General features: G+C 50.1%; 1 protein-coding gene across 3 annotated transcripts in view; it reads right to left on the bottom strand.

Moving 5' to 3' along the window:
- PTPRA (protein tyrosine phosphatase receptor type A) overlaps window positions 1-27565 on the bottom strand; it is a 112177-nt gene that overhangs the window by 77942 nt on the left and 6670 nt on the right. For 2 of the 3 annotated variants that reach the window (XM_062575064.1, XM_062575063.1), the window contains exon 2: window positions 8323-8462. The exons of the other annotated variant lie outside the window; for it this stretch is intronic. In XM_062575064.1, coding sequence (XP_062431048.1) covers window positions 8323-8340 — 18 coding nt within the window. In that variant the 5' untranslated portion in view covers window positions 8341-8462. The remainder of the gene's footprint in view (window positions 1-8322; window positions 8463-27565) is intronic. 3 annotated transcript variants of the gene reach the window in all.

Below are 27565 nucleotides of genomic sequence, written 5' to 3' on the forward strand. Positions count from 1 at the left end.
AAGTTCAGTGGAGAGCTTTTGGGTGAATGGAAGTTACTGTGGCAGAGGTGGGTTGTGCACCACGAATGGTCCCTATGCCCCTGCCACAGCTGAAGTCCAGCTGGGCCCACGTCCATGCGGACAGACATCCTTCGAAGAGCAAGTCCATCAAATATAATCCGCGGCGCTATGTTAACGTACCAAAAAAAATAAAATAAAATAAAAAGGCTTCCACCATGCAATGCAAAAGGCAGTAGGTTCCTGCCTGGAGATGAGTATTTTAATGACTTGAAGAAGAAAACATGGTCGGCTATGGAAAACACGAGTTTTAACGAGGCTTTCCAACGTGGTACGAGCAGAGGAAAGTTGCACGGGTCAAGCAGAAGAGCGTTTCAGCGGGCGGCCCCGTAGCTTCGGCAGCCGAGGCCAGGCCTCGCCGCCTCGCCACCTCGCGTAGCGCTGGGACGGAGAAGGCGCCCGCCAACACGCCTCGCCGGCTCCAGTCACCCACCAGGCTCTCCAGACTCCCCACGCTCCCGCTCAACACCGTGTCGACGCTCCGCTCTTGCGTCTTGCAGCCCGCAGCTCCGCGGGAATGTCACCTCCTCTGCGGAAGCAGATTAGAAACCCTCCTAGAGGATATAAAAGCTGGATGCTTTACTGTTGGACGCCGAGCAATCAAATCAGAATCTGCCTGTTTTGTTTTCAGATATGCTTTTCACAGGGGCACCTAAACGAAAACCACCCTCCTCTTCAGAGGCCCTGCACTCGAGCCTCTCCCCAGACAGAAATCCAGATTATTTCAGGTGCAAAAGTAATTCAGCCATTACATCACTGATTCTAATTCGGAGATCTGCTGCTCTGAAGCTGCCCAGCCTCCGGGGGCTGGTGTTGAATAATTCAAGGCTGCAGAAAGTGCCGCAGCCTCCCGGACGGGCAGCTCGGGCTCCCCTCCCGGCCGGAGCCATCCTGGCGAGCCGAACGCTCCCAAGCCTTTCCCGGCCCTCCCTTCTCCCGCTAGAGAGGCGATCCCAGCCGCCTCGACCGCAGATCGGCTCCAAGATCGGCTCCAACGAGAAACGGAAACGAGCCCTCCCTTCCAGTAAGCTCCTGATGATGTAAGGAGTGACGAACTTGCCGATTTTTGAAGTCGTGCCTTTAGAAAGCAGAGTCTCTTTTGCCTCAGGGAGGTTTGCTGCAGATAATGTTTGCAGATAAGAACTAACGGCAGCTTTTAGCTCTAAAATACCGCGGTTACTTGATGCCTCCAACATAAAGCACGTGTAGCAGTCCCGCTGAGTCCAGCTCCCGCGCAGATTCACCCACCATAGGAGCAGAAACGCCTTCGCAAAGGTAAAGTCTGCTGTCCAGTATTAGGACAAGTAAAAGGAGACTCCTGGCTTCCGTTTGGTTTTTGAGATGCTTATGGCCAGACCAGACAAGATAAACAGGATACACATAAGTAGCAAGTCACTTCAGCCACAGTCTTAGCGTTTCCCAGCTCCGGTCCTGGTCGACCACTGCCAAACCGAGATGCTGATGCCGTCAGCTGCTGGCTTCTCGCCTTTTCATCCCGGAGGTACGCCGCTGGCTTCAGCCTCTTCTCAGTTACATCTTCACTTTCTTTGCAGGAAGAACAATCAGTTCCACACCAGTCACTCCCTCCCCACTTAAGGCTTTTTATAAAATATACAGCGGATTCCATTTTCTGGGCCATTTCCGTAGAAGGTATCAAGTTGGGCTTTTGCACCTCCTCTCCTAGACCGGGATCCCTTCTGGGAGACCTGCCCCAGCAAGCCTGCTAGCTCTGATGGAGGTTGCTCGCTCAGAACCCCACACCACTAAATCTGAGACCAAAACCAGCCTTCCAGGAAGGTTTCAAAGGTGAAGCCAAACACTGACTATCCTCTCCACGCTTTACGATAAATACCGCCCTCACCTGTATGCCGAGCTACATCCGTTCTGCCACTTACAACACTAAAGCACTAAAGCACTTCATTTCACAGTTTGCCACGGGAGGCGGGAGATGCTCCAGGGTCTCCAGGCTTGGGGCACGGGTGGAGTTTACACGCTTCTCAGAGTCATGAATTGCTGCCTGTGAATCTGAAAGTGCAGGCCACCAAGTGAACAGAGGCAAATTTAGATATACATACAGTGGGGTCACCACCAGGGTTATACCTGCATCCAGCAAGTATTAGCTCAAAACCCCTTTGTCCCTATGGAAAACATGCTCCCCAAAGGAACACTAGCAATATAGAGAGCTTTCCAGCCCCGATCACCAGATGGGTGCAAGACCAGCCAAGACTAGGGATACAAATTTGGACGTAAAGATTAGTTTAAGCAAAAAGAGGTCAGGGAGAGCGAATGGCTCCTAGATACTCCAACAACACCTTGCAGTAGGATTCTTCCATGCACAGGTAGCATTATGGCTTTAGAAGCATGGCACAGATTAATCAGAGTAATTATAGTGAAGCGTTGAGCTGGAATTAAGAGATTAGTGTTCTGGTCCCAGCTCTAGACGATCTCGCCCTTGGGGAAGTCATATCAATTCCTGCATCTCGCCTCTCCTTTCCGCAAAATCACTCTGAATTACTGCTTGCAGAACCTGAGTGAAGATGCCAGAGGGAAAGACCATGCCAAGCTAGACTTAGGTGGTTTTTTTAAAAAAACATTTTCCTGCTTAACATCCACTATGAGACACTGTTTTGTTTTATTCATAACTCTTTGAAGGAAGATTTGCAATCTTAAGGGAGAAAAAAGAATCTCGTGTTATCTTTCGTGCTCCTAGTGAAGTACAACTCTGAATACTCATGTGAATATAATGGAAAATGTGCACGGCAACTTCACACAATAAAGCATCTGATGACACTTCATCACAAGAGACGACGTGGTTTGCAGACCCAGAGATTTTAAGTCAGGAAAAATTCTGGAGTTAGTGGAGCACGGCTTGTTCACACTAGGACATGAGGACACAACAAGAAACACTGTCCCATACAGGTTCTTCCACCTCTGCATGTTTTGATCTCTTACAGCAAGATTCCTGAAGACTTGCTCTTCTTATTTCTCAAGTTCACATAATAGAAAGCAAGCTATTTAGAAGCGTCACTGCTAGCTTCTAATTCACTTACTCCATATGGCCTCACTAGTAAGCCGCTGTGAGAGTCTAACAGTGCTTACATTTGTAAGATTTTTTTTTGTCACATTCCTATTCCTTTCTAAAGCAATGAGACACTCGAGATTTTCTGGAATGTGACTTTATCTGACTGCTTTTGTGAACAGTGCTTAGGGCATGTACAAAGTTAGGCTACAAATCTCAACATTGTCCCAAAAGAGAAAGAAAATACAGGTCAAATTTTCGTGAGTATGAAAGGGAAAAATACGTGGGGAGAAGAACAACAAGAAGATTGAATCGTATTTCAAAAATGTTTTGTTCCTTTTTTTTAATCTAAAGCCAAAACTTTTACATCAAATCCAAATTTGTGCCATAGTTTACAGAGCAAGGTGAGCCTTCTTCCACCATAAAAGGTTGCATCCAACACACAGCCAAGGGAAATAAAACAGAACTTGCAACGGAAGGAAGGTAACTGCATTTTGGTGGTGATACCTGTGTCATCCATAACCCCAAAGCTGTCATCAGCTGAAATCAGCAGGAGACAGTCACAACAGCTTCCAAACTCTGCCCCCAAAAAATCGGCACTGATTTGCAGCAGGAGGGCTGCAAGGAGAAGCCTCACTGGAAGGACGGAGAGAAAAATCCCACAGGATTTCAACACAGCACTTTTCGCCAATCTCCGGTTGCCCTGGAAGCATAATTACCTTCACTTGTCTTTTGATTTTTATCTTCGTTTTCTCAGGTTCTGAGCTATCTGGGAAAGGACTGTGTGTGCACCCGGGTGCGGGTACGCACAGCAGTGCATGCAGGTACTTGTTCCGAGTTACCAGCTTTGCAACCCAGCTGTTTGCTTTTCTCAGGGCCTTCTCAGAAAGGAAAACTTGAGAGGAAGTCTAAGCTTTGGGAAATTTTCTCATCTTTCACAATCTTTATGAAAAAAAGCTTCTTCTCCCACTGCATCTTTCTGATAAGGACGAGCTCGAACAAAGGGACCAGACGATCTACGTACGAACAGGCACCGAGAGCTCAAATTGCCCCATGACTCAACACGGTGCCTGCGAACCACCCAAGAGCACGGAGGAGATTTTCTTCCCTTTTCCAAACAAGTTTTAAAGTTTGCTAAAAAACTGAAAGACGGGATTCAGAGAAATGATAAGAGACCCATAAGGAAAAGAGACATGAAGAAAGTCTCACCGAGGCTCAAGACTAGCTGCCACTCCAAGCTATAACCAAGGGTCTGTCTACAGTCAATTAATTTTTCCGAAGCACCACCACCGCTGCTTTTGCGGTGGAAACCAGCTCTCCAAATGCTGCTGCTGTCTGCACAATCACATGTCCCACGACACAACCCACCTCCTGCAATTCACAGCGTTTGAGGTCCCCCTGCTCCCTTCCCTGCCCTGTGGGCCTCTCAATCTCAACATGATGGTGAACTGAGAACATGGACAAAAAATATTCAAGGACAAATACAAGTGATGGGTGTTCCTTCCCCTGCAACAGCGCTTGCAGATTTCTGCTTAAGGAAAAGAAAATAAATCAGTGCTAAGTCTAGTTAGAGGTTACACTTCCATTGCCTTCTATCCCCTCCTGCCCAAAATGAGACACTTGTTGGAAATTTTCTTCAAACTAGGGCTTCGGAGTAGCCCAAGAAGCGTGAAGAGGCAGGTGACCCGTGCTACTATTCTCTTTTACAGGCCTAGCTGTAAAGTAAGCAGTAAGACTACATGTAAATGCAAATGTGAAAGACGAATGCCAGCTTTAAGACAAATTCTGACTCTGTAGGATAGGTTAAGCACCAGTCTGATTCAGCAAAACAGATCGGATTTAGCCAAAAGGTTGGAAAATTCCACCTGAAACAGTAAGAGGGGCTTTACAGCTCAAACAAACAAAATTCAGAAAACGCCTTCCCTATTCAGTGGAAAATTAACAGCTTAGATGGAAGTTGCTGAGCCAGCCGGGTCAGGGGTTCACCTATCTAGCGAAGAGGAAAGGCCAAGAACAAGGCATTTAAGCACGCAGCCTTGCCAAAACCTCAGTGGTTTATCATCTAGAGTTCAGATTAAGACAGCTTTGCACTACGGACAGAAGGAGTTTCCAAGGAACTTCTTCTACTGGCCCGAGTCCTACAAGCGAGTCGCTGCCCCGCCGCTGGGAGCGGAGTCGCTGCGCGCAGCCCCGGCTCCTCAGCAGATTTCGAAAGCTCAGTTTCCGACGAAACTGCCTACGCGCCACATCCTTTACTGCTAGCACAGCACTGAAATACCACAGTGTTTTTGAATAATGCAGTATATTTCTCTAAACCCAATTTTCTCCATAAGCCTGATGGCCCAAGGCTTGGGGAGGATGAGCCCGGAGGAAGGAACAGCCCAGCAGCTCTGGCTGCGGAGACCGGACCGGACACAGCAACGCTCTCAATGATGCTCGTCTTCATGGCAAGTTTTGTACATCATCTGGGACCTCTCTCTTATATCCTCGTTATAAAGTTGCTGGACTCACAGAAACAACCACATTGGAAAAACCCGGACCAACCCAACCGTGAGTTGGCGAAATCTTCCTAGACAGTAGGCTAAATCAGGACAGACAGCAAAGTCCTGAGCCTCACTCCAGCTGTGGCACATCAAGAGAGGCATACCTAGAAGATCAGGTAGTAATGAGCAAGATTAATCACCTCTCATTAAGAAGGCGAGCTTACATTCCCATTCACGCACTCCAAGAGAGGTGGCAGTGTTTGCTAGTGGGGTCTGTTTCTAATCCCTACCCTCTCTCTTCCAGGAATGCAGTGTTTTTGGTTCAGTCAGATTTAATTTGTTTGCAAGCAGGAAGCACAGCTCATTTCCAGCCCAGAGAGATCAATTTAAATTTTCCTTGGTTTCTGGGAGGAAGGCGCCGATCTGTGTTTTCAAGAATCTGAAACTTGCCCTGCTCCTGCCAACCTAATTTTGAAAGAAGGATTACATTTAGTGTTGCATTCTTCACGCAACAGTTTTTAATCCCAAACTCCTTCCTCTCTATACAGTCCCACGCGTCCTGGTGAAATGCACCTCTCTGGTGGAGGTAATTCAGCAATATGTTGCGATGGGTCACAGCAGCTTAGGACACGAGGGTAGGCACATCATTCCTGATGGCCACTAACCCAGCAAAAGAGCTTTGCTACTTTAGGAACTGATCAGACCACCAAAATCTCTACTCATAGGTGGGGAGGAAGATGTCCAGGATGCCAAGGTTTCCAGTTACACATACAGAGCCTTTTAGGACACAACCTAGTTTTGAAATCTACTTACTTGTATTTGGCAAATGTAAACCCCCTGGTCAGCCAGCCTTATGTCCTATGCTTACTCTGAGCATTTATTACTCAAGAGCATTTATTAGCGACGTTAACAGGCACCGCTGGTGTCCCCATGCCCAACAGGCACGTATCCTGCCTAACAGTCCACAGTACCCAGATCAACAGCACCAGCCCACTGACCAGACCTGCATTTCTTGCTATTTTATCTAGAGAGCTGGACTATTCGACACTCAACCCTATCTCGACCCAGTCAACATGAGCTCCACGTCCACGTAACAGGAGATGAGCAATTTCTATTTACTATGGACAGGAAAATCAGATCGCACTTTCCACAGCAAAGCGCCAGCGCAGAGACCGTTTCGGTCCGTGTGAACCCTGCTGACGCAAGCTGCTTTAGGATTCCAGCTGGCTTTCGCATCTTCCGCCTTCTCTCCTGAGCTGCTAAGCAGCCCTCACCCGCGCTAATGAATAATTGTGAGCAAACTGCTTAACGACAAGCCTGCTCATCAGTATACGAGCTTCAGCCAGACCTCACGCCTCTGGGGAGCTACTGCCTGACTGCAGGTAGCATCTCAGGCAAAAATTCCTCCGTGTCTCTCACTCCAGTCTCATCAAATTTAATCCTCTTCTGGGATCAGCTATAGAGAAGACATGTACCAAGGAAAAAGCCAGTTTCTGGGATTACTGGCCACTTTGCAGGACTATTCAGCTACTGATCGCAATGGAAGTTCTTCCATCAAAGTCAAAAAGGGAGACAAACACTGTAACAAAAGCATATGTAGCAAAAGCCCCATACCACATTCCATTCCGTAAAATACATAAATATACACATACACATACGAACCAGCACGCCTGGGACACAATCTTGAGTATTGCAAATTTGAAAGCGGAAACATTTAGTCATGGAAAACTTGCAAAAAAGTTACGAGTCACTTTGGTTTGGAGCAGCGGTATCATCCCAGGTTTGCAAAAAGGGAACTTTTACATGAAACCATCAACTGGTCAAATTTATGAAGCCTGCAGTGTAAACAGGAACCTAGGTGCAATTTTTAAGGAACTATCAAACCACATATACATACTTCATCTGCAGACAGGGTGAATCTGCATACCTGAAAGCCACAGCAACAAAAAAAAATGCTTTAAACAAACCCTGCCTATAAAAATCACGAGGTTTCACACACAGGTCTCATTTTGCTATGCTAACAATACAGTCCTAGTATCAAACCCATTTTGGTTGGAATGTTTTCTATAAAGTAGAAGACAAGAAATCTTTCAGGAAGATTTTTTAAAAAAAGTTTTTCCGCAAGTCAGACTATGAGAAGAACTTAAACCAGAACAAATTCCTGCAAACTCCCTGCTGGATGCTGGTTTTTAATTCACTAACACACTAAATAACGTTGCTTCTTACTACAAAAGCTTCCTTCTTACTCCACGATCTTCCATGCTACAAAAGGACAGTAGTTTTTTTCTTTCCTCTTCCTTAATAAACACGCTAGTTATTGCCTTGGCACAGATGAGTATATAACAGAGATCAGTGGATTTTAGCCTAATACTGGTTTGTATTGCCAACAAAAAAAATGTTTAAAAAGTCCTCTTCAATGTTAATACCAAAACATTGCATGTCTCACACCACATGAATTAAAAATCTCAGAGATGATAGATTCCTTTCTATTTGAATTTAAGAAAAGAAAGATGAAATACTGGATTCATTAAGTTTGGCATCAAAACAGAGGAATACTCCCCCAAACTCCAGAGGACTACACTCATTAAGATCAAGCTCAGGGAAGGATGGAGGACAGGTTTCACCGTTCAGACGCAAGGCTGAGACACACGAATCAGTGAAGAAGTTGCAAGTTCGGCCTCTCTGAAGGCCGACGCTCTCCCGCACAGGCGGCGGCAGCGCTCGTTCCATGCTCAAAACGCCCCGTCCATGCTTCCACTGTACCTTAACGGGGACGCTCATTCAATTTTTCACCTCCCCAACACGACGGTCAAGGCTTTTCCAATTACTATCAAACCAGGACGACGGCGACAAGTAGTCCACAATCAATCCTTATTAAGGCTGACGATTAGTCTCGATGCGCCCTGTAAGAGAGAAACACCCAGTTAGTGGCTTGTGCCGAGAGCGCAATTTTTTTGTTTTTTACACAGACCAGTGATTTTAAGCAAATAGCCTTTTGATCGCCCCAACTGCTTGAGCTCTTTTTTTTTTTTTTTTTTTTTTGTAGATGACCAGGATCATCTCATCTAACTGTCATTGTCCCACTCACTGACGTAGTCTCCAAATAAAGCAAGATTACTAAGCAAAGTCTTAACATACATGCATCGTTGGAGGTACGCCAGTCTGCAAAACGCCTGGGAAGTACAGCAGAAAAACCGAAGACCATAGTTCAGATCACCTGGGGAAGCAGCCTAAGGCTGCCCAACCGTGAATTTAACGAACAAAACAAAACCGTCCTAAATTTTTGCAGAGAAGACTGTGCGGAACATAAAACACTTGACCTAAAGTTGAGAAGACTTCCAGGTCTTGCACTGCAGTCCTAGAGCGCTGCCTTAAACACAAACCTATGTCGCCTCGCCTCGCCAAGGCCAGCTTCGCGAGCAGGAGTAACCCCTCCGGCCAGGCCAAGCAGCGTCGACGGAAAACGGAGACGATCCTTTCCGAGGCGCAAACCCTTCCTGGGGCCTGACGCCGAGGAAGCCGCCTTCAAAGCTCTGCTTGGCTCCAGAAAATTGCTTCCAGGGGGAGTTAGAGATGTATCAGTTAGGCCACATAAGAGAGGTGATGGGCAGCTCTTTTGGGGTCACAGGCATGTTAGAAAGGAGGAAAGAAAAGCTATTTTCTTATGCTGGGGGAAAGACAGAGATGACCTATTCCCTTGGCCACCTTCCATGGACTCTACACATCACGGCGATGCTGGATGTGGCACGCCAAGACGTCAGAGCTTGCAATGGCAGCTCTCATAGCTGCCTTTAATAGGATGATTAAGTTTTTGGAGGCAGAAGAGAGCTTCCGCAGACGCGGGGAAGCGGCACCCGAGCGCCTCGTTCCTCGGGGCGCGACGACGTTCCCGGGCTCCTCCTGCAGGGTTCTGCACCCCGCAACGTGCGGCCCGGCCGAGCGCCTTGCCGGCCCGGCTCCGCGGTGGGACGGGCTCCCTCCGACCACCTCTCGGGCTGGCAGCGTCCCGAGGGCGGAAGAGGAAGGCGGCGGGGCCTCCAAGCGGCAGAGCGGGCGGGCGAGCCCACCTTCCCCGCTCCACGCAGGGCCGAAACGCACGGGCGCGCGCTCTGCCATCAGGAGGATCCGTCTTACCGTTACGCGTAATTCATATGCGAGTAAAACAAAACATTCCCTATTTTTCTACGGAAAATGCCAAATCCTGTGCCCATTTCCACGCTTCCCAACCTCATCGGCTCCAGAGCGATTGCCAGCGGTACAAAGCGATGCACGGAGACCGGGGCTAATAAATGTTCAGTGGCCCAGGAAGATGATAGATAGATGAACAGATAGATAAATAAAGGCGATGTGCCAGAGCAGCGGACACAGCGCAGGGAGGAAAAAGGAGGAGGAAAACCAACCCTTCAGGCACGTAAACCAGTTCTTCAGGCCTGAAACGGAAGGTTTTCCCCTCAATTAGGGCCGTGGGCCCACCGCGGGCTGTTCCTTCCCCCGGTCCCCTCTGCGCGCGTGGACCCTCCGACCGCAATTAGGTTGGAAACAGCAGATTTCGACACAGCGAAGCCAAGCAGCTCACGAGAGAAACGCATCAAAAGAGCCACTTTTCCCCGGCCTTTTGTTGTTGCTGTCGTCGTTTTTTTGGTGTTTTTTTTTCCCGGGCAATAGTCAAGGTTTAGCATTTGCAGCCTCCGAAGGGAAGAAGAGGCGCCCTCCCCGGCCGGGCGCGAAGCGGGGCGGCAGGGCTGCCGTGGCGAAGCTCGAGGCTCAAAGCCAAAGCAAAGGAGCCCGCGGGCCGGTCCGCCGGCTGGACGTACCTTCCGCTCCCTTCGGAGCGCGTTTTTATTTAGCCCAGCCGGGAGACTAGTACAGAGGATGTTTTAAACCTTACAGAGCTGCCAAAAGACGTCAGACGAGAGCCCGGCCAGATCGACCCGAGCGGACCGCAGCGCCGTTCGGCTGCTTTTTTTAGGTGAAACCAAAAATCATAAAGGGCGAAGACCTACCAGCAATTACACCCAACGCGCTTCCTGCCTTCGCGTTAATCTTTGTTTTGTTTGGGTTTTAGCGGTAGATGGGAGCACAGGCTGCAATTTGTGGGAGACGGATTATTGCTACCGACGTGCAGAGCTCTGCTCTTTTTCTCCGAGCAGATAACACATGCTCTGAAAATGCCATTCGGAAACAGTTTGGTTTAAAAAAAAAAAAAAAAACAGTCCCGCGTTCACAGCTGGTAGCTAAAAATCAGCGTCATTTCTATGAGACTTAGTATCCCTTTAAAGGCACAAAAGGTAAAGGGAGAAATGCATCTGAGCGAGGATTCCTTCCCCTTTCCTTCGCAGTTAATACTTCCAAATCCAGTGCAGCGAGGAGAAGCGTTTCATAGCGCTCTAGGAAACTGCAGTTACAGAAAGAACATTTTATCCTATAAGGAGAAGGAAAACAAATAGGACAATAAAGATCAAAGCAGCTTGTTCAGAGGAGACATCAGGGAATGTGAAAGGAGACAAGTGAAAGAAAATACCCAGCATAAAGATGGATACAAAAAAAACCCCTCAAAATATATTATTCAGCCATTTTCACTGCATCCAGAGATGTGTACGATGCCACAGGATTAAAAAGAAAAAAAAACTAGCTGAATTTATGCATACAGTCACATCCCTTCGGGGGGGGGGGGGCTCAACCCATCCCCACATCTCTGATGGACCTCAATCTCCTTATCTTCCACCTGTAGGTATAATTTTGGCTCAAAAAGAGTTGAAAAACTCTGCATCTATCTACTCAGTCTTCTTGGATCATCACAGCGATAGAAACTGCAGAGAAACGGCACGCTCTTCGTGGGCGCGATACTTAGCGCCTGACAACAGACACGCGAGCCCATCACCAAAGAGCCGACCAACGAGCGAAAAAGGCGCAGAGAGACCAGCAGTTACCCGCACGGTGAAGAAAGGCATCGGTATTCAGCGTTCCCCAAAGCCTACGCTCGCTGCAGGAAACTGCCGTTTACTCTTGGCCCAAATGGCTTACTCACAGCTACGCTCAGCAGAGAAGTCAAGGCAAAACCAACCCTTGGAGGCCAGCACGTCCTAGGAGATTAGATCAAACCTGACTTGTTCTGTTGCTATATTGCACTTAGACTTGGAAGCCGATGTCCTCTCTGACTGCATCCATCACCGTAACAATTATTTTAATTTTTTGCTGTTTGATTTTGGCAGAGAAAGCCTCAGGAGTCCAATCAAGAACAATTAAATGCGGGAATTAAGTGAAATATGGTGCCAGCAAGGTTTGGTGTCTGCCCCTCTTCCCTGAAGTGGCAGGGAGAACGGCAAGCTCAGCATGCAGGCTCCTGGGACAGCGGATGGAGAGAGGCACTTGCAGAAGAGGCATCCAAGAAGCCTTTTTGCTCATAGGAACTGCCTGCAACTTGCCAATAAGGACAGCTAAATCCTGCCAGACCAGCGAGATGGAGCCCTGGCTTCAGTTCCCACCTGCTCCAGCGGTTCAAATCCCCTCTCCACTTCCTGCGAGAACAGGCTGTTCAAGGATAAGGTCTTTTCTGCCCTTCCCTGCTGAAGTTAGGGCACTAAGCAGCCAAACACGCAAGCCACTGCACCAGGAGAAAAAACAACAGAGAAAGATAACAACCTACCGATTAACGTACTTATCTAGGAGGGAAGTCCTAGCTGCGGTCCTTTTTCTCAGAACTTCTAATACAAAATACATTTTAGATGTTCCTTAGACTTAAGAAGCCTCCAAACACTCATGTAACATGCATTTTTAAGAAGAGACCCAGTTCCTCTCTTTCCTTCTACGTCCCAGCCGAGCGCACCGACCACGAGGCTCCGCAGCCGCCCTCCCTCTTGGACCGTTGCTTCTGGCCGTAACAATTTGCGCGCTGGGTTGCACGGGCGCTCGGCTTTGAGCAGAAGAGGTGGACCCAGCGCGCGCACTTTGAACCCCCTAGAGATAGGCTCCAGCTTTCCCGCAGCAGATCAAAGGACCGGGAGCCTAATGCCTAAACCGGAAGCGTCTCCACCAGCTTCTGGCATTTGCTGCTCAAAGAGCAAAGGTTCTCTGGATCGCAATTTTGATTTAAAGCTCTGAATTTCAATTACGGGTTGCTTTTTTTTTTTTTTTTTTATGATACGAGTGGAGATCTTCACAATTTGCTTGCTCCCAAAGGCTGCTCAGCTGTTTGACAGTCAGATCAGACTCAGATTAACCCAAACTTACCGCCGACTGCGAATTCCAAAGCAATGCTAAGCAGATGCACCATCTTTAAGTCCAGTTTCCTCACTTTCGAGACCCATGGAGTTACTCTCAACTTCACAAACCAGAAGACACCCCTAGGAAAGCTACTCGTCAAATAGTGGGATGCCGGGGCAGCGGCAAAAGCCCACTCGCCCCACTGCTTGTCTCCTGCCTCGCAAAAAAACCTCTCTTCCCCTCCAGAACTAAAGGTTACAACTACAGTAAGAATGACTCAGGCAGGAAAGACCTATTAAAAAAAAAAAAAAAAAAAAAAAGAAGCTGGAAAAAACTGGAAGGGAGTTTTAATAAAAACACGCAGGCAATTCTAAAACAGAAAAGACCCATTTTTGCATTGCACCTTATGCTTTGTCTAAGTCGCCAACCACAAATTAAATACTTCAGTTAAAAACCAGACACACTGCTCATCTTGTACCTTTAATATTTTAGACACCAGAAATTGAACATCTGTTTTGCTTTGAGGCTGTCAGCAGTGACTCAATGTTATCTACAGTTTTGGACTGCTGAAGATAAGTATTCCTGAGGGTTCTTTTTTTCTTTTTTTTCCCCTCTCCCCTAGCAACGGGGCGGCTCGCTTTCAGATGGAGAAATCAGCCTCCAAAATCGCGTTAGAGGCAAAATTAAACGAATTATTAAGCTCGTTCGACACGAGTTGAGGATGAAGCACAAGACTCGGACTGTTTCTGGTGAAGAGTAAAATCGAACTGACGCGTAGGAAAGAGCAGAGGGTAGAGGAGACAAGCCAAAGGGAAGAGACGCATGTCGGCACGTGCCGCGACGCGGCGGCCGTTTGCTCCCGCGCCGGCCAGAGCTGCTTTCTGGGATCAGGGCCGCACTGCCTCCGCGGGCGGCAGAGGAGCAGCCAGCTCGGGCGACGCTTACAGCAAGCCCGGGAAAGGCGCTGACTCCGGCAGCGCTCGCGGCACGCACCCACCCCGGAGCGGGGAAGCAATCCCGGAGGACGAGCCGCGATTTAACCTTTGCCGGCGTCAGGCGCGGCAGATAACGAAGCGTCGCAAACTCGCGGCGGGAGCAGAGCGCCCGCGGCGGGACGTGGGGCGAGGAGGAGGAGGCGGCAGCCGGAAACGAGCACCGCACCGAGGGACCCAATTAACTCGCTCGTGGAAGGCACCAGCATCCCGCTACCACGGGAGACGCCGCACGCGCGCAGAGACACGTCGAGCCCGGGCAGAGGGCTTCCAGGGCTGCCTGCAAGGGAAAGCCGGGATGCAGCCGGCTCGTCCGGCAGCCAGGAGGGGGGATCCGCGCAGTCTCCAAGGCGGCTGACAAACCAACGTCGCCTCCCTCCTTTTGTGCCGGGCTAGTCTGGCCAGGCCCAAGGGCAAGGAACTCCTTCGCTAATACTCCCCCTACCACGACCACCGGTCACGATGTTCACAGCAGCATCAAAAGGAGCCGGTCCATCTTCGCCCTTCAGTTCTGGTACTCTTCATTCAGCTCCAAACCTACCTTCCTTGTTGCACAGTTGCTAAGCAGTTGATATTTTCTCCCCCGCAGGTGGCTAAGCTTTAAGCAACCCCTGCAGCTCGCTTGGTTGTGGAGCATTTCCCTGGGAAGTGCTTTGGACATCCAGCAGACCTACAGAAGGCCACTTTAACTCAAGCAACCACGGACTGTAAAACAAACCCACGCGCCTAAAAAGCCAGTTACTCCGGCAAAGGTTGGCTTTACGAGGTTTCGCCGTCTCCCGCGTTAGACGTGATTACGCCGCGCTTGAAACGCTTCACGAGCCGCTTGGCCCTCAGCGCACAGGTAAGCGTCGCTGCCACGGCAGATGCGGGTCCAAACGTCGATTCCCGGCTCCTATGGCACAGCTTAACGCCGCGTTGCACGAGTTCGCTTGCAACCCCTACTCTGCAACAGGATACGGGGTGGAAACGCGCTGCAGGCACAGAAAAGCACCATCAACTCCCAAATTCGGAATTTCCCAAAGCTAAAGTTACACGATGCCCACAGCTCTCAAACCGTCGCTGACTCTCATCCCCAAGCTTTTGAGTGCTAGCACGCAGCAGGATAAACGAGCTTTGCCGTACGAGTCCTGAAGGTTCACACTGTGCTCCTCGCTAGCGCTCTGCAGGCAAAGAAGCAGAAGAACTGGTTTGAAAAGAGAAAAAGGAAACAAAACACAGATGACTCTCGATAACATGTCTAGTTAATAAAGTCTAAACTAGACGGGCTGGTTCAGTCCGCGTGCTCCATCTGCTTTGACTTCACTCGAGATGCTTCCCATATCTACCGTTTCCATATGGATATTCCCGCACGCTGACAGGCCAAAGACATGCCTTCAGCACCACATCACGTAGCCTCTCCTACGGTATTAGCACACATCCTTACGTTTTTCTCACACAAAAAAAGGGTTGAGCATCCATAATCAGACAACATGAACATCCGGTACGCAAGAGATGGTCCAGACACAAACCAAGGCTACACCCCCCTAGAATATTTACATCCCCATATGAATTTGCTCTTGATATCCACAGTTCTCCACAGCCTCTAGATAAGTATTTAGCTAGCCTTTAAAGCTAACCTCGAAAGTTAACATTTTTGATCCTGCTGTGCTTTAAGCAACTTGGCAATCAGCTTAATTCAAGTTCCAGAGTGTAAATGCTGATTTATAAAGAGATATTCGTGGATTGATTAGGTGTAGTTCCCTCAATTAGAGTTATAATACTAAAAATTCAGGATTGGACGAGATCTTGAGCATCACACGTTGCTGGTTGCTCCTCTTGGATGCAGCAACAGAGAAGCAGCAACATGTGCTGTGGACTCCAGAGGCCTCACTCCAACCGCAGGACACCCCTAGACGCTCTCACCAGTCCTAAAAGCTTTGAGAAGAGGAAGGAAGGAGCCAAAAAACAGGGGGGAAACGACGCGGCCGTTGCTCCACAGGAGGTCAGCGGCAGGAGACGGAGAAGCGTGTTGAACCAGCCGAGGTTACCAGCGCACTTCAGACGGAAGAGCTCAGTGCCCGAGCTGCGGAGCGGGCTCAGCGCACCGACCTTAGCAAGCGCGCTGCCATCCAGCTACGGCGCGGGAAAGGCACGCGCGCCAGCTCAGAAAAAGGGAAGAGTTTTACATAAAGCACCTCTTCCTGTTCCTTGGGTCAAGTACGAGAGGGAGGGAGACCTTTATTTCCCATTTTCTGCTTCTGGAAAGCATTTCTCCCCAAATTGCAAATCTCTGAGGAGTTTTGAAACTCGGCAACCCCTGGGCAGAAAACGCAAGGAACAGAAAGACCGAGCGCACGTTTGCTGTTCCCCCATAGCGCGGCACAGCGGAGACACCGGCGTGGCGAGAGGCTCCAGGCCAGAGGCAAGGGCACCTTCCCCGGCCCTTCACAGCCGCCAAAACAACAGGAAACCAGTGGTCAAACGGTACCGATAACTCTGATGCTTTAACAGTGCTAGCGCCAAATTGAGGACAGGTCGACTCGTATTTACGCCTATTAAAAAAAAACCCGAATACCAACAAAAGTCAGAGAAGGTTGCGTCTTTTTGACCTGAAAAAGACAAACTAGGTTTCAGTGCTGGGGTAGAGTTTACGGAAGGTGAAATCTTTCGGTGAGGTTAAATCCTTCAGCAGCAGAGAAAGGGATACAGTCAATTCCAGAGAAGCTGCTGCTGAATAACTTAATGCATGCATAGATCTGCTATTAGCACCTGCTTATATATACACACATATTAAAAAAAAAAGGGGGGGAAAGAAGAAAAGCAAGAATCAGAAACTTGAAAGTATAGTCTTTATGTTCTCTATGTACAATGCAGAAGGAGGAGCAGGACCAAGTAAGTAACATCCTATTGGGAAAGCCTAAGCCACACCTAGGATCACACGCAAGAAAAAATAACCTAGTGTTCAAGCAAGCAAAGCAGGGAATACAGAGACCTTTATTAAAGGAAAATCCCTAATAATTCAGATGCTCATGTCCACCTGCGATGCCAAGACTCCTTCCCTCTCTTCATACTAAAAAGCCATTTTCCTAAGAGTTTCATCCAGGGACGCCTGAACAAGGACTCAGGGAATATTTGTAACTTCAGCCGGATCCCCAGCCCAAGCCACAAAATTCCAGTCGTGATTTCCCACAGCTCCGGGGACATCCGACCCCGGCGGCTTGCTCTGGCCCCACTCCAGGCCCAATTCTCCACACCCCGAAAAATTCAACAGCGTTAAGTGACGCAGAACGTCCCTTTCTGCTGGCACATCGTGGTTGCTGCCCCGATGATCCTAAAGCATCGCAGCTCCCCAGTCGGAGGGGCGGCACGCCAGGGATGGCAAAATCCTACGGCACAAATCTGCTTTCCAGACTTCTCTCTTAGTTAAAACGTATGTGCAGCGAGAACTCTTCATCCTGAAACACAGGGAGCTGGATCTAAGGCAGAGGAGGCAACATCTTGGACAAACTGCTTAAAAGCAAGTTTTATTTTCATCTGGAAACAGACATTAAACTGCCCGTAGCATTTTGAGTCACTCCTCTGATTAAAAAAAGACTACTTAAACGGCGCTAGCTCAGATGCACATACAAAATAAAAAGCAAAACCGAAGTTTAACTAGAACTTGCTGACTAAACCGTGATGCGTGTGCGCACGCGCACGGGGGGGAACCGGGGAAGCAAACGGTGCTTTGGGAATAGGCACAGCAACAAGTTTCCACAGGAACATGTTTCTTTAAAGGCAGAGAGATGCATTAGATCATCTTGTCCCCCAGAGTATGCTGTTTCCTAATGTTTTGCCCAGACCAATTTTAAATGTCAAAAGGACTTTTTTTGTTGTTGTTTTGTTTTAATACCTTCAGTCCCCGCAGAGCCGCTCAAGGATGAGAATTTTAGATTCGGTGCCGCCTTTGGCGTCAGAGCCGCGGCTGCCGCCGAAGCCCGGCGGCCGCCTCTCCTGCAGGAGGTGGAGAGGACAGCTTGCTCTTCAAACGGAGCGCGCAGAAATTAACACAGCCCTTCCAGCGCTTGGTGCTCACGCGCCAGTAAAACTGGAAGGCGCACGGAAGCGCTAGGGAAAGACGTCCGCCGGGAGAAACCTGCTCCCGCCGCCGTCCGAGAAGGACACGACGCAAAGCCTTCGAGAAGTGCTCGCTCCGAAACATGCGCTGCTCTCAAAACGTTCTTATTCCTCTCGCTTTTTAATCCTCTTATCCAGCTAACGAAGCAAAGGGGGGAAGAAAAGGTGCTCTTTGGATAGAGAAGGTCTTGCTCCACACAGAGTGATGAGAAACTGGATTGAGTATCCAAACGGAGCGCAGGACTAAAAATTAAAGGAGTTTTGCCTCCTCTTTCCAGACATGAAGGCAACAAGCATCTTGCAAGACTTAGCCCGTGGATAACTGTAAGTGGAAATTAGCACTACAAGCTGGAAACATCTGGATATAGATAGTTAAACAAGATAGTATCACTGGGTCACATCTGTTTTCCACATTCTCATGTCAGCGCACCAAAAGGATAGCAAATCAGGTGGCTGGGCCGCAAGCCCGAGAGTCAGGAGCAGTTCTGCTACGGGTTTACTCAGGGTCCTTCGAGTCCAACGTTAAAGACAGATGGAGCAAACGGGTCACTGCCACCAGGAGAGACGCCTCCATCTCCCCCAGCCCCAGCACACAGGCCCACACGTGGCCGTGCTAGAGACCCACCGACAAATTCAGCTCGCCAACCTGCCGAAACGTCAGCCAGGACGGGCAGAAGGTGGGAGCACTGGGGGAAAACCATCTTACACCAGAGCGAGCAAGCCGAAGGGCCTTGCCAGCCCTGGTGCAACGCGTGCGGAAAAGCGGGAAGAGAAAGCAAAAAACCTCCTCGCTTTTCCAGCTGTCCATTCAGTGCAGCGAGCTGAACGACTCTCGCTCCGTAACAAGCAAATCCCTTTCGGATCGAGCGTCTCGCCTGGGAAGCGGTCAGCATTGCTAGGTGCGTTGTACCTGTTCTCCAAGAGACTTCAGTGGGAGAATGTGTCAAAAGCTGGCACTTCTCAGCAAGCTCAAACTCGTTCTTCTACTCTACGCAGCTCCCCTTTCCCCTGGGGACAGCAAGCAGCCCGGTGTGATGTATCAGGAGCGCCCCAGTCCCTCACTGGTGCCAAAAAGCCACTGAAGAAGGCAGGAATCGCCAAACGGGAGTACGACGTTGAGCGAAGGGGAGTTCATGGACGAGGGTTCACAGAAAAAGGAATAGTTTCAAACTCCTCTGTCTGAAGCCAAGAAAGACTTAAATAGGCACTTTGGTACTTACAGCTGTAAAAAACAAACAAAAAACCACTTGTCCAGAGGGGGGGAAAAATGCAAATGGAAGAATGAAGCGGGCGAGCTCTTGACATAAGCGCAATTTTGTGAGCAGCGACAATTTATGGATTGGGTTCTTAAAAGCAAAGGAGGACAAGGAAAGAAAGAAAGGGCAACGTTGGTAGTGCCAAACTAACTGTTAAGCACCTTCTTCCAAGATCGTCTTTCGGCTCTGGGCCATGGACACATAATTCAACAGAGAGGCAGGTTCCAAGAGCAGCTCCCAGCTGGGAGATGGGAAACAGTTTCTCAGCCTCTCACTCTCACGTCGCAGGACAGATCTGCCGCTAGATTTCAGCATGACCTAGTAGGGCCGAGCTCAGCAGACCTTACTGGCTTGCTGCATCCTCCCGCTGGGGCACAGGCCATGAAGAAGACCTCTTGCCAATACCTACGCTGCAGTCTAGCTGCTCGGTAACCACACGCGTGGCCTAGTTGCTCCAGCTTGGGCTGATGAGAGGAGCGAACTTGCAAGGACATGAATGAAGAACTAGCTCAAAGCCTCAGCGCTATAGTGCACGCAGCCAAGCACCATCTAAACACTGAGATAAGCCAAACCTCTGAAGCATCCAAAGCCACTGCCATGCTCTTAGGGAAGAAAATCCAGCAGAAATAATCAACAGACCTCTCTGAAATAGACCATTTTGGAAATTATTGTTCTTGTTTCCAAAATTCTTATCCGTACAAGTTCAATGGCTTGAGCACTTATATTTCCATTGCCAGAGCTCAAGAAGCTATCGTGATTCGGTGTTCCCAGGCATGGGGGAGATGGGAAGGTTTGCAGCCGGGGGAAAAAGAGAGGGAGGAGATAACAACATGCCACGAATTTCTGAGCGACACCCAGCACAGGACAGACCAGTTCAGCTCAAGACTGAATTCAGGTGGCTCTTCTATTAGCAAAACTGGATTCAAGCACTGCACATACACATAGTTCCCTTCTCGCATACCACCACTTCCCCGTTTTCCCTAGGCCCCTCACTTCGCTCTTCTCCTCCAAAGCGCACCCAAACGCCTCTGAAACCCGGGCACAGCTCCAAGCCAGCGCTGCACGCCAGATCCATTACAGCAGCAACAGCAGAGAACGTGTGAACGAAGAACACAGCCCAGATTTTTTCAAAAGTTTTGAAGCATTTTATTCAATGTTTTGACTGCTTAAAATTAGGTCCCGGCTTCCAAAAAGTAAAGCCATGAGCAATGAGAGCCTTGATGTTAATACACCATCCACCAGCGCAGTCTGATGGGGCAATGAGGTAACTCTGTATCAAATGACCACACAAATTCGGGCAGTCAGATACGCTTAAGAACTCACTGAGGAGTATTGAAGAGGAACAGCCAGGTCATTGAAGAGGGGGCTGTTCAGGTCTGACAAAATACCTCGATATCTTTGACAAAGAACATTATCCAAGAGGCGTGCCGTCAAAAACGCAAGCTGGCAGTCCAGGTCCAAGCAATAGGTCTGCCTCGGAGCAGCTACCAGCGCAGGCCACGTTGCCTCTCCAGGCCTGGCGCAGCAGGAGCTGCAGCCTGCAGCCGGCCTTAAAAACGTCAGCGCTGAGCGGTGGCCGTTCAGTTCGGTGGCCGAGCTTCGATTCCTTCCAGACCAGGAGCTGCAGGACATCTTGGGGGCAGGATAAGGAAGGCTCCCAGCCCACCGCCCGTTTGGTGCTTTTCGCCACACTAAGTGCGCTTGTCTTTAAAAACTGCTCTCTAACCCCTTGTCACAGCGCGCGGAAACGCTCGTAAAGCATCGCCGTCGGAAGCGAGCCCCACGGGCAGCCAAAGCCACGAAGCACAGCGCGGCAGCAGCCGCGGCGCGCAAGCCTCCCGCCTCCTTTTACCCGAACCCAGGCCGGGGACGGAGGCAGGCGCCTCTCCCGTTAGCGCAGGGCTGCACACTGCTATGCTCCGACAAGATCTCGGAAGAGACACCTCCCTCCACCTCCCAGGAAACACCACCGCAGCCTGCTCCGCGTTCGGGAAGCGCGCCGGGCCCGGCACGCCGTCGGCCCAACCTTCAGCCCAGCGGCAAACTGCATCTGGTACTCTGGATCAAAGGACAGGAGGGGGGGAAAAAAAAAAAAGTCTTATGGTGCTGCAGTCTAGAGCGCATCTTCCCCGTATCGGAGGCTTCGCCGGGCTGCAAATTCTCACCATCAAAGATGCTGGAGCAGGGAGATAAAAAGGCAGGAGCATTTAAGGCTGCAGGGAGTTCAGGGGATCGGAATTCAAAGGCGGTTTTTATCTTTGACACTGCCCTACCCTGCAAGAAGGACACGGAGGATTGAACGGCAGGTATTAGACGCTCGCTCGGGAGGCTAATCTCTTAAAGCGTTAAGTCAAAACGTCCCAAAGGGGACGAGCTGCAATCCGTCACCCAAACGGCAGAATAATCGTCCTGCAAAAGCTGCGCGCCGGCAGTGCTGCTATTCACAACAAAGCTCAAGGAACGCTGTAATAATCACCGTAACGGGCAAAAAAAAAAAAAAAAAAAAAAAGAAAAAAAAAAGAAAAAGTTCTTTCCAACAACAGACTTTCCAGAACCTCTACGCAGAGAGTTTGTAAAGTCAGCTGAAGCCCGGAGCCAGCGGCCGCGCTGGAAGAGCCCGTCACGTCCTGGTGCCCGAGCAGGCACCGCTCCCGTCGGTCGGCGCGCAGGATGCGACAGGCGGCCCCGCGAAACAGGACAGCCGCCTCGCCCCCGGCCGCGGCGCGAAGCCCTCTTCTCCCGAAGAGCTGTCGGGAGCATTTCGGGCAGAGCCGAGAGGCTGCTCTCCCGCGCGGCATCGGAGCGGGGAACACCGCAATAGTGCTAGAGGAAGAAGAAGAAAGCCCTGTAAAGCCGTATTTCAGTTCCTGGCGGGTTTCCTAACTTCAGCCAGGAGGCAGAGGTCACCATCTCTTAAGCAGGGTTTGATAACGGGCAACATTTGGCCACGAGTCACCTGGCGTCGAGATCACGGCAGCTCCAAGAACAAACTGCTCCTAACAGCACATTAGTCCACGAGCGTTTACTGAAATGCTACTTATATTTCCAATGTATTTCCAGGCAGCGCAGGTCACTAAAGCGGACGGACAAACGGAGCTTTAATCTGATCCAGTTGCACGGTTTCCACAAAAACGATTTTTAAAACTGCCCGCTGAGGATCGCGGGGGAAGACTCGCTCTGCGCCCAGGCAGGGCTGGCGAAGGGGCTGGGCAGACCCCCAGCAGCGACCCTCTGGGCAGCCGGCACCAGCTGCAGCAACATGAAAAGCACCTTCCAAACAAAAGCACACTCGAAACGGGAAAAATATCAACATACCTCTGAAAGCTGGCTACCGGGATAACGGCCGTGCTTTTCATCAGCGAATTACTTGCATTTCTAAAACTACTTTGTCTTAATGCAGCAGCAACAGCGCAAGGACAGTTCAGTCCCAAATACAGAGAGGTGCCTCCGCTGGCCAGCAGTACCGTCCCCAAAGCCAGTGGACGGCATTTGGGCAGAAAAAACCAAACGAACCCACTTTTCCCAGTTCTCTCTCTTCTGCATCAGCACCTCTCGACCCGTCAGGTGCTGTGGACGGCTGCTAAGGAGCCGAGATTCCCTGCTCAAGCCCCAACTTGGGAACAGCTTACCAGAGGGCTCTTAATTAATTGCCCTAATTGAGACACGTCGTTCTTTGCAAACCTGTGGCCGAGTACAAAAAAAGTGAAATAAACCGCATAAGCTCCTGACTTGCCTGCCCAGGAGGCAGTCGGCAGCGACCGTGGCCCGAAGGACACCCGCACGCCGGCCACGACGCCCTCCCGGCCGCGCTAGCGACTGCTGGCAAAGCTGCCCCGCGATCTGTATTAGGGAGCCAATCCGTAAATGCTACAAATGAAAGGGAGATTTTCTTTTTTTAATTTATTTTTTTAAAGATCCTCTCCCAAATTGAGTTTGTATTTTATTCTCCCTCCTCTGGTGGTGTATGGCAGGAGCCAACACGGGGTTGCAGCTTTGGACCCACCTCAGCTCAGTCTTGCTTGTAGCTTCAAACATGTGAAACTACAGGTTTGGGCTTTTCATCCCCCACGTCCCCCGAAGGCTGCTAGTGCATTCAGGGACCGGCTGCCTTTAACGAAGCCTCTGCTTGCAGGATCTGGCCGTGGGGCTGACGAAAGGGACCCTTGCGCCGTTGCTAGCTGGCCCACATCTTTCCATGGCAACTAAATCCGCTAATCTCCAAAGCCTCTGCACTGGCACTAGAGCCACTCTTTGAAAAATAAAACAAAATCGCTCCAAATAATCCATAAAAAAAGAAACTGAGCGACTACTGAGCACCTGTAAGGTCCCTTGCTGCATTAAAAAAAAAAACAGTAAGAGCTTCATGATCCTGCACTAATTTCAAAAGAAAAAGAAAAAGAAAAAAGAAAAAAAAGCCAGGTAAATCCCTGGCTTTGGATGTCGAAGAGCTCAGCCTTCCTGGCACTGTTAAAACGGCTTTGCAGCCTGCGGACGCTGGTCCAAAACTTCACTGCAGCCTTGCGTTCAGCTGGCTCCAGGCAGAACCTGCACAGCTTACACCGAAGCCCTCCCTCGCCTCTGAAACTCTTCCCGCAGCCCGAGCTTCCAGCTCCCCCGTGCACAGATGCACACGCTTCCTTATTCTCTACTCACCAGATAAGCAGGGTGTTCAGAGTAAGGATTCAGCTTCTCGGTCTTCAAGTTGGAAGGGGGGGTTGTCCGGGAGGTTGGGCTTTTTGGCTTTGCTCCAGCCGCTTTGGAGAGGAAATGAAAATGGATGTTTTCAGATACCCTAATGAGGACGCTTCGGAGGCCGAGCAATTACTCAGTAGAGGCGTGTTGTGAATTCTGGCAGCGTCAGGGCTGCAATTCCTCTTCTACGTTCGACTGAGCCATTTTCAGAAGTGATTGATGAGCAGAAAGGAGCCTCGCAGATGGGCGAACGGCTTCTTGAAACGCTCAGCGAAGCCCGCAGCCAAGGGCTACGAATTTCCTACCGGCTGCCGGGCTTCCGCCACGCCGCCAAAGGACCCCGACCCTGTAAGGCACCGAGCGCCTGCCGCCCCCCTCGACAGGTGTGATTTCCCTGAAGAAATAAGAATTTTCCCCTGTTCCTTCAGATAGCAGATCCCGTAGGGTCTGACCTATCCGCTCAACGCAGCGAGGGCTGAAATAGGGATCCAAACTGGGAAATTCCGCCTCGGCGTCAGAAAATGACTAATGCAGATAAAGAAAAAAGCAAAAAGCTAGATGTGTTACTTAAATATTTTCAAAAGAGGGAGTGCTGCATTAAGAGGTTCGTCCTCAACCCTAAGGGAAGCGTCTGCTACCTGCCTTAGATGAGTTTTGCAACCCGTACACAAGCACTTTTCTCAGAGTCCAATGACTAAAATGCGCACTACAGACTAAAATGCATACAAACTAAAATGCAAATTCACATGTTATACAGAGGTCTACATGCACAGAATATCCCCGAAGCTTCAGACAACAGGAAAAGGTAGGGATCTACAGATTAAGCTGTTGCAGGCCATTGCCCTGTAAGAAGGGTTTTTCAAAGGCCGCTGAGCGAAGCTGAATCTTGCAAAAAGGAAAGCTTCACTCACAAAACTGCAAAGAAAAGCCACGCTAACCAGGACAACTGCTGTACTGTTTCGCTCCTATGTACTCCTGGATGGCTTCAGAAAATGGACTTCTGCAATCTGAAGCTTGGCCACAGCTCTACAACCGAGTTTCTGAAACAAGCCCTGGAGCTGACCAAAGCCCTTGCATCCCACCCCGATCCGCCGGGCGGAAACGGAAACTCTACACGGCGATCGGGATCGAGACCGTCTCACCGTCCGTAGCCAAAGAGGTTTAAAGCCTCCTCAAGAGGAAATCTCGAGGATTATCCACCCTTTTCAATTTATCATTCGTCCTCAGCTCCAGCATATATGGCACTGACGTCTTCCAGGAGACGGATGTGGGGCTGCAGCACGTGCGCTGGCGCAGACGGAGAGACGATAAAGCACCGCGCTCCCGAGCCAGCGACAGGAAGGACGCGGGAAGACTCGGACCCGCATTCGAATTAGAGCACTGATGTGCACACACAGGGTGATGCACAGGCCTCGAGTTATGCTTCCGAAATTCGGTACCCAAGAGCAGCACAGTTTGCAAAGCGGAGAAGTCTGACAGATACACCGAGTGTTAAGCAGCAGTGGAAAACACCTGTGTATGCATGTATATAATTATTCACAGGCTTCTCGAACGTATCCATATGAGCTTAACTTCAGAAGAAAGAGTGGGACATGATTAACTGTTGGCACAGTAAAAAAAATTATTCAAACTGTAAAGCTGCAGGATAATTTTCATGTTGACCTACACTGATATCACAGGAAAAAAAATATCTATAGATATCTACATATGGCACCTCAAAATCTTCAGGTTCACAGCCAAAACATCGCTGTGCCATTGCATGTGCGCAGCGCCTTGAACAAAAGGCTGCTTTTCCCCAGAAAACTGCTGGAATCTTTCTAAAACCACTAAAATGCTTCCCCCCCTCCTCCTTTTTTTAATTAAAGAAAGCCCTGTTCTTCATATTTCTCCACTCATTCAGCACAATTTACTTCCTTGAGTGTTTCGAGAGCTGCCTTTTAGAGGCTTGTAATAACATCACGACTTTCCTATCTCTCGCTCCGGTCTCCCAGGAGACTCGGATGGTTGTGTGGGCCGGCTTGCCACCCCGGAGCCAGACCTGGGACGCGTTTCGGGCTTTCCTTCCACCAGGACGTTATCGAGGACAAGCCACTTCTGCCTCTACCGCCACTTCTTCTCCCACCTTTCAAGAGGGGCTGCTGCCCCAAACGACGCGGGTCTGCGTGGCACGTGTAGCACGGTCTTTTACGGAAGTAAACCAGGCCGAACGCTGCAGACGTGGAAAAGCAGAACGGAACAAGTGGAGCTACAGGACAAGCTCGTGCTGAACACAAAGTTGTCGTCTCATCATTCTCGGCAAAACCTTCCTGAATGACTTTTTTTTTTTCTCCTTCAAGTCTGGCAGACATAAGAATTATTTCAGTGGCACAGTGCACAGGTATGCTGGGTCTGAGGAGCGTACAGACAGGGCAGAGCCACCTTCCCCAGAAAACTCTTCCAGCCTCCAAGACCTTGTAGCGTATGCTCATAGCCTGGCACCATTTGTCCACTGTGAAACAGGAAACCGCAGACTGGTCCTAGCATCTTCCTGGATTATCCCGTAGACCAGCCCACAGCTTCCCCCCTCCCCTCCCTGGCCTAGGTCCTCCCTTTCTTTTTCCAAAAGCAGAAAACCCTCCCTGGGTTTGCCAAGACCCCTCTTCAGGTCGCATCATTGATTAGCGCTTTAGTTATTACCTGAAAGACGGTAAAGGACAAGATTACTGTTTCAAAGAGCGAAGTAAGAGGTGCACAACAGGGCCCAAGCCATTGCTGTGATTAGCAGGAGTCTTAGCGAGCCGTAATGCGCGTGGATGCCAGGAACGGACTTCAGATGCAGAAAGCTCTCTAACACGTACGATGACGTAACTTATCAGTGCAAGTTAGTAATATCGCCCCTTAGACAGCTGCTATTTGCAATGAAAAGTGCTTGAGATTCCCAGAGTGTAAATACAGATATTAACTCCGAAAACGCCGGTTTGAAAGCAAGCGATGAACCCCGTATTAACCCCAGAGAGGAAGAGCGTGTTTGTCGGCTTGCAAACACCACGAAGCTCATCGCTGTAGTTAAGTCACCGACTCCCAGCTACCATCAGCGTTCCCAAGGGCAGCAATACTCCAGAAAAGCCCCAAAGCTGCCGACACGGTCCGCGAGCATCGTTTCCGACGGCTGCTCTTTCCACCAGCCGGCTGACAAAGCGCGGCAGCGTGCCGGCCGAAGGTCAGCCCGCTGCTCCGCGCTCCTGCCGGCGAGGGACGGGCTCCCAAGAGAAACCGGGGAGGCGAGCGAGGACGGCACCGACTGATTCACTGCTCACGCCTGAATCGAGCTGTCCTGTCACCTCTTGCTTAACGCAGCTGCACAACACCTGCAAGCTGGAACGTGTCAAACGCCGCGTTTCAGACTGGCGCGCTCCCGCAGCTCCTCAGTACCTCCCCGATCAGGCCTCGGCAACCTTTTATCGATCTAGCACAGCACGTCAAACAACGTTTCAGCCCCCCGAGTTAAGAACATAGATCTTACAGGTCCCCATCTAAGCCTGTAAGCGATTAGCGACCGTCAGCCAGTCAAGGCGTCCAGCAGTCGGGAGCTCAGAGGCTCAGGAATCGTTTCCTGAGCACGCCCCGGTGTCTCAGCGCAGCGCATCTCTCGCCTGCCGGGATTTCCCGGCCAGGCGTTCCCCCTTGCCGTGCCTCCGGGGCGCTGTCTAAACAGGCGTTGACGGAGCACAACGCAGGGAGGACAAAGATGAACGAGGACGCGGCTTTGGCGCTCGGCGTCCAGGC

Source organism: Rhea pennata, chromosome 4, assembly GCF_028389875.1.
Source record: "Rhea pennata isolate bPtePen1 chromosome 4, bPtePen1.pri, whole genome shotgun sequence".
NCBI classification, from domain to species: domain Eukaryota; kingdom Metazoa; phylum Chordata; class Aves; order Rheiformes; family Rheidae; genus Rhea; species Rhea pennata.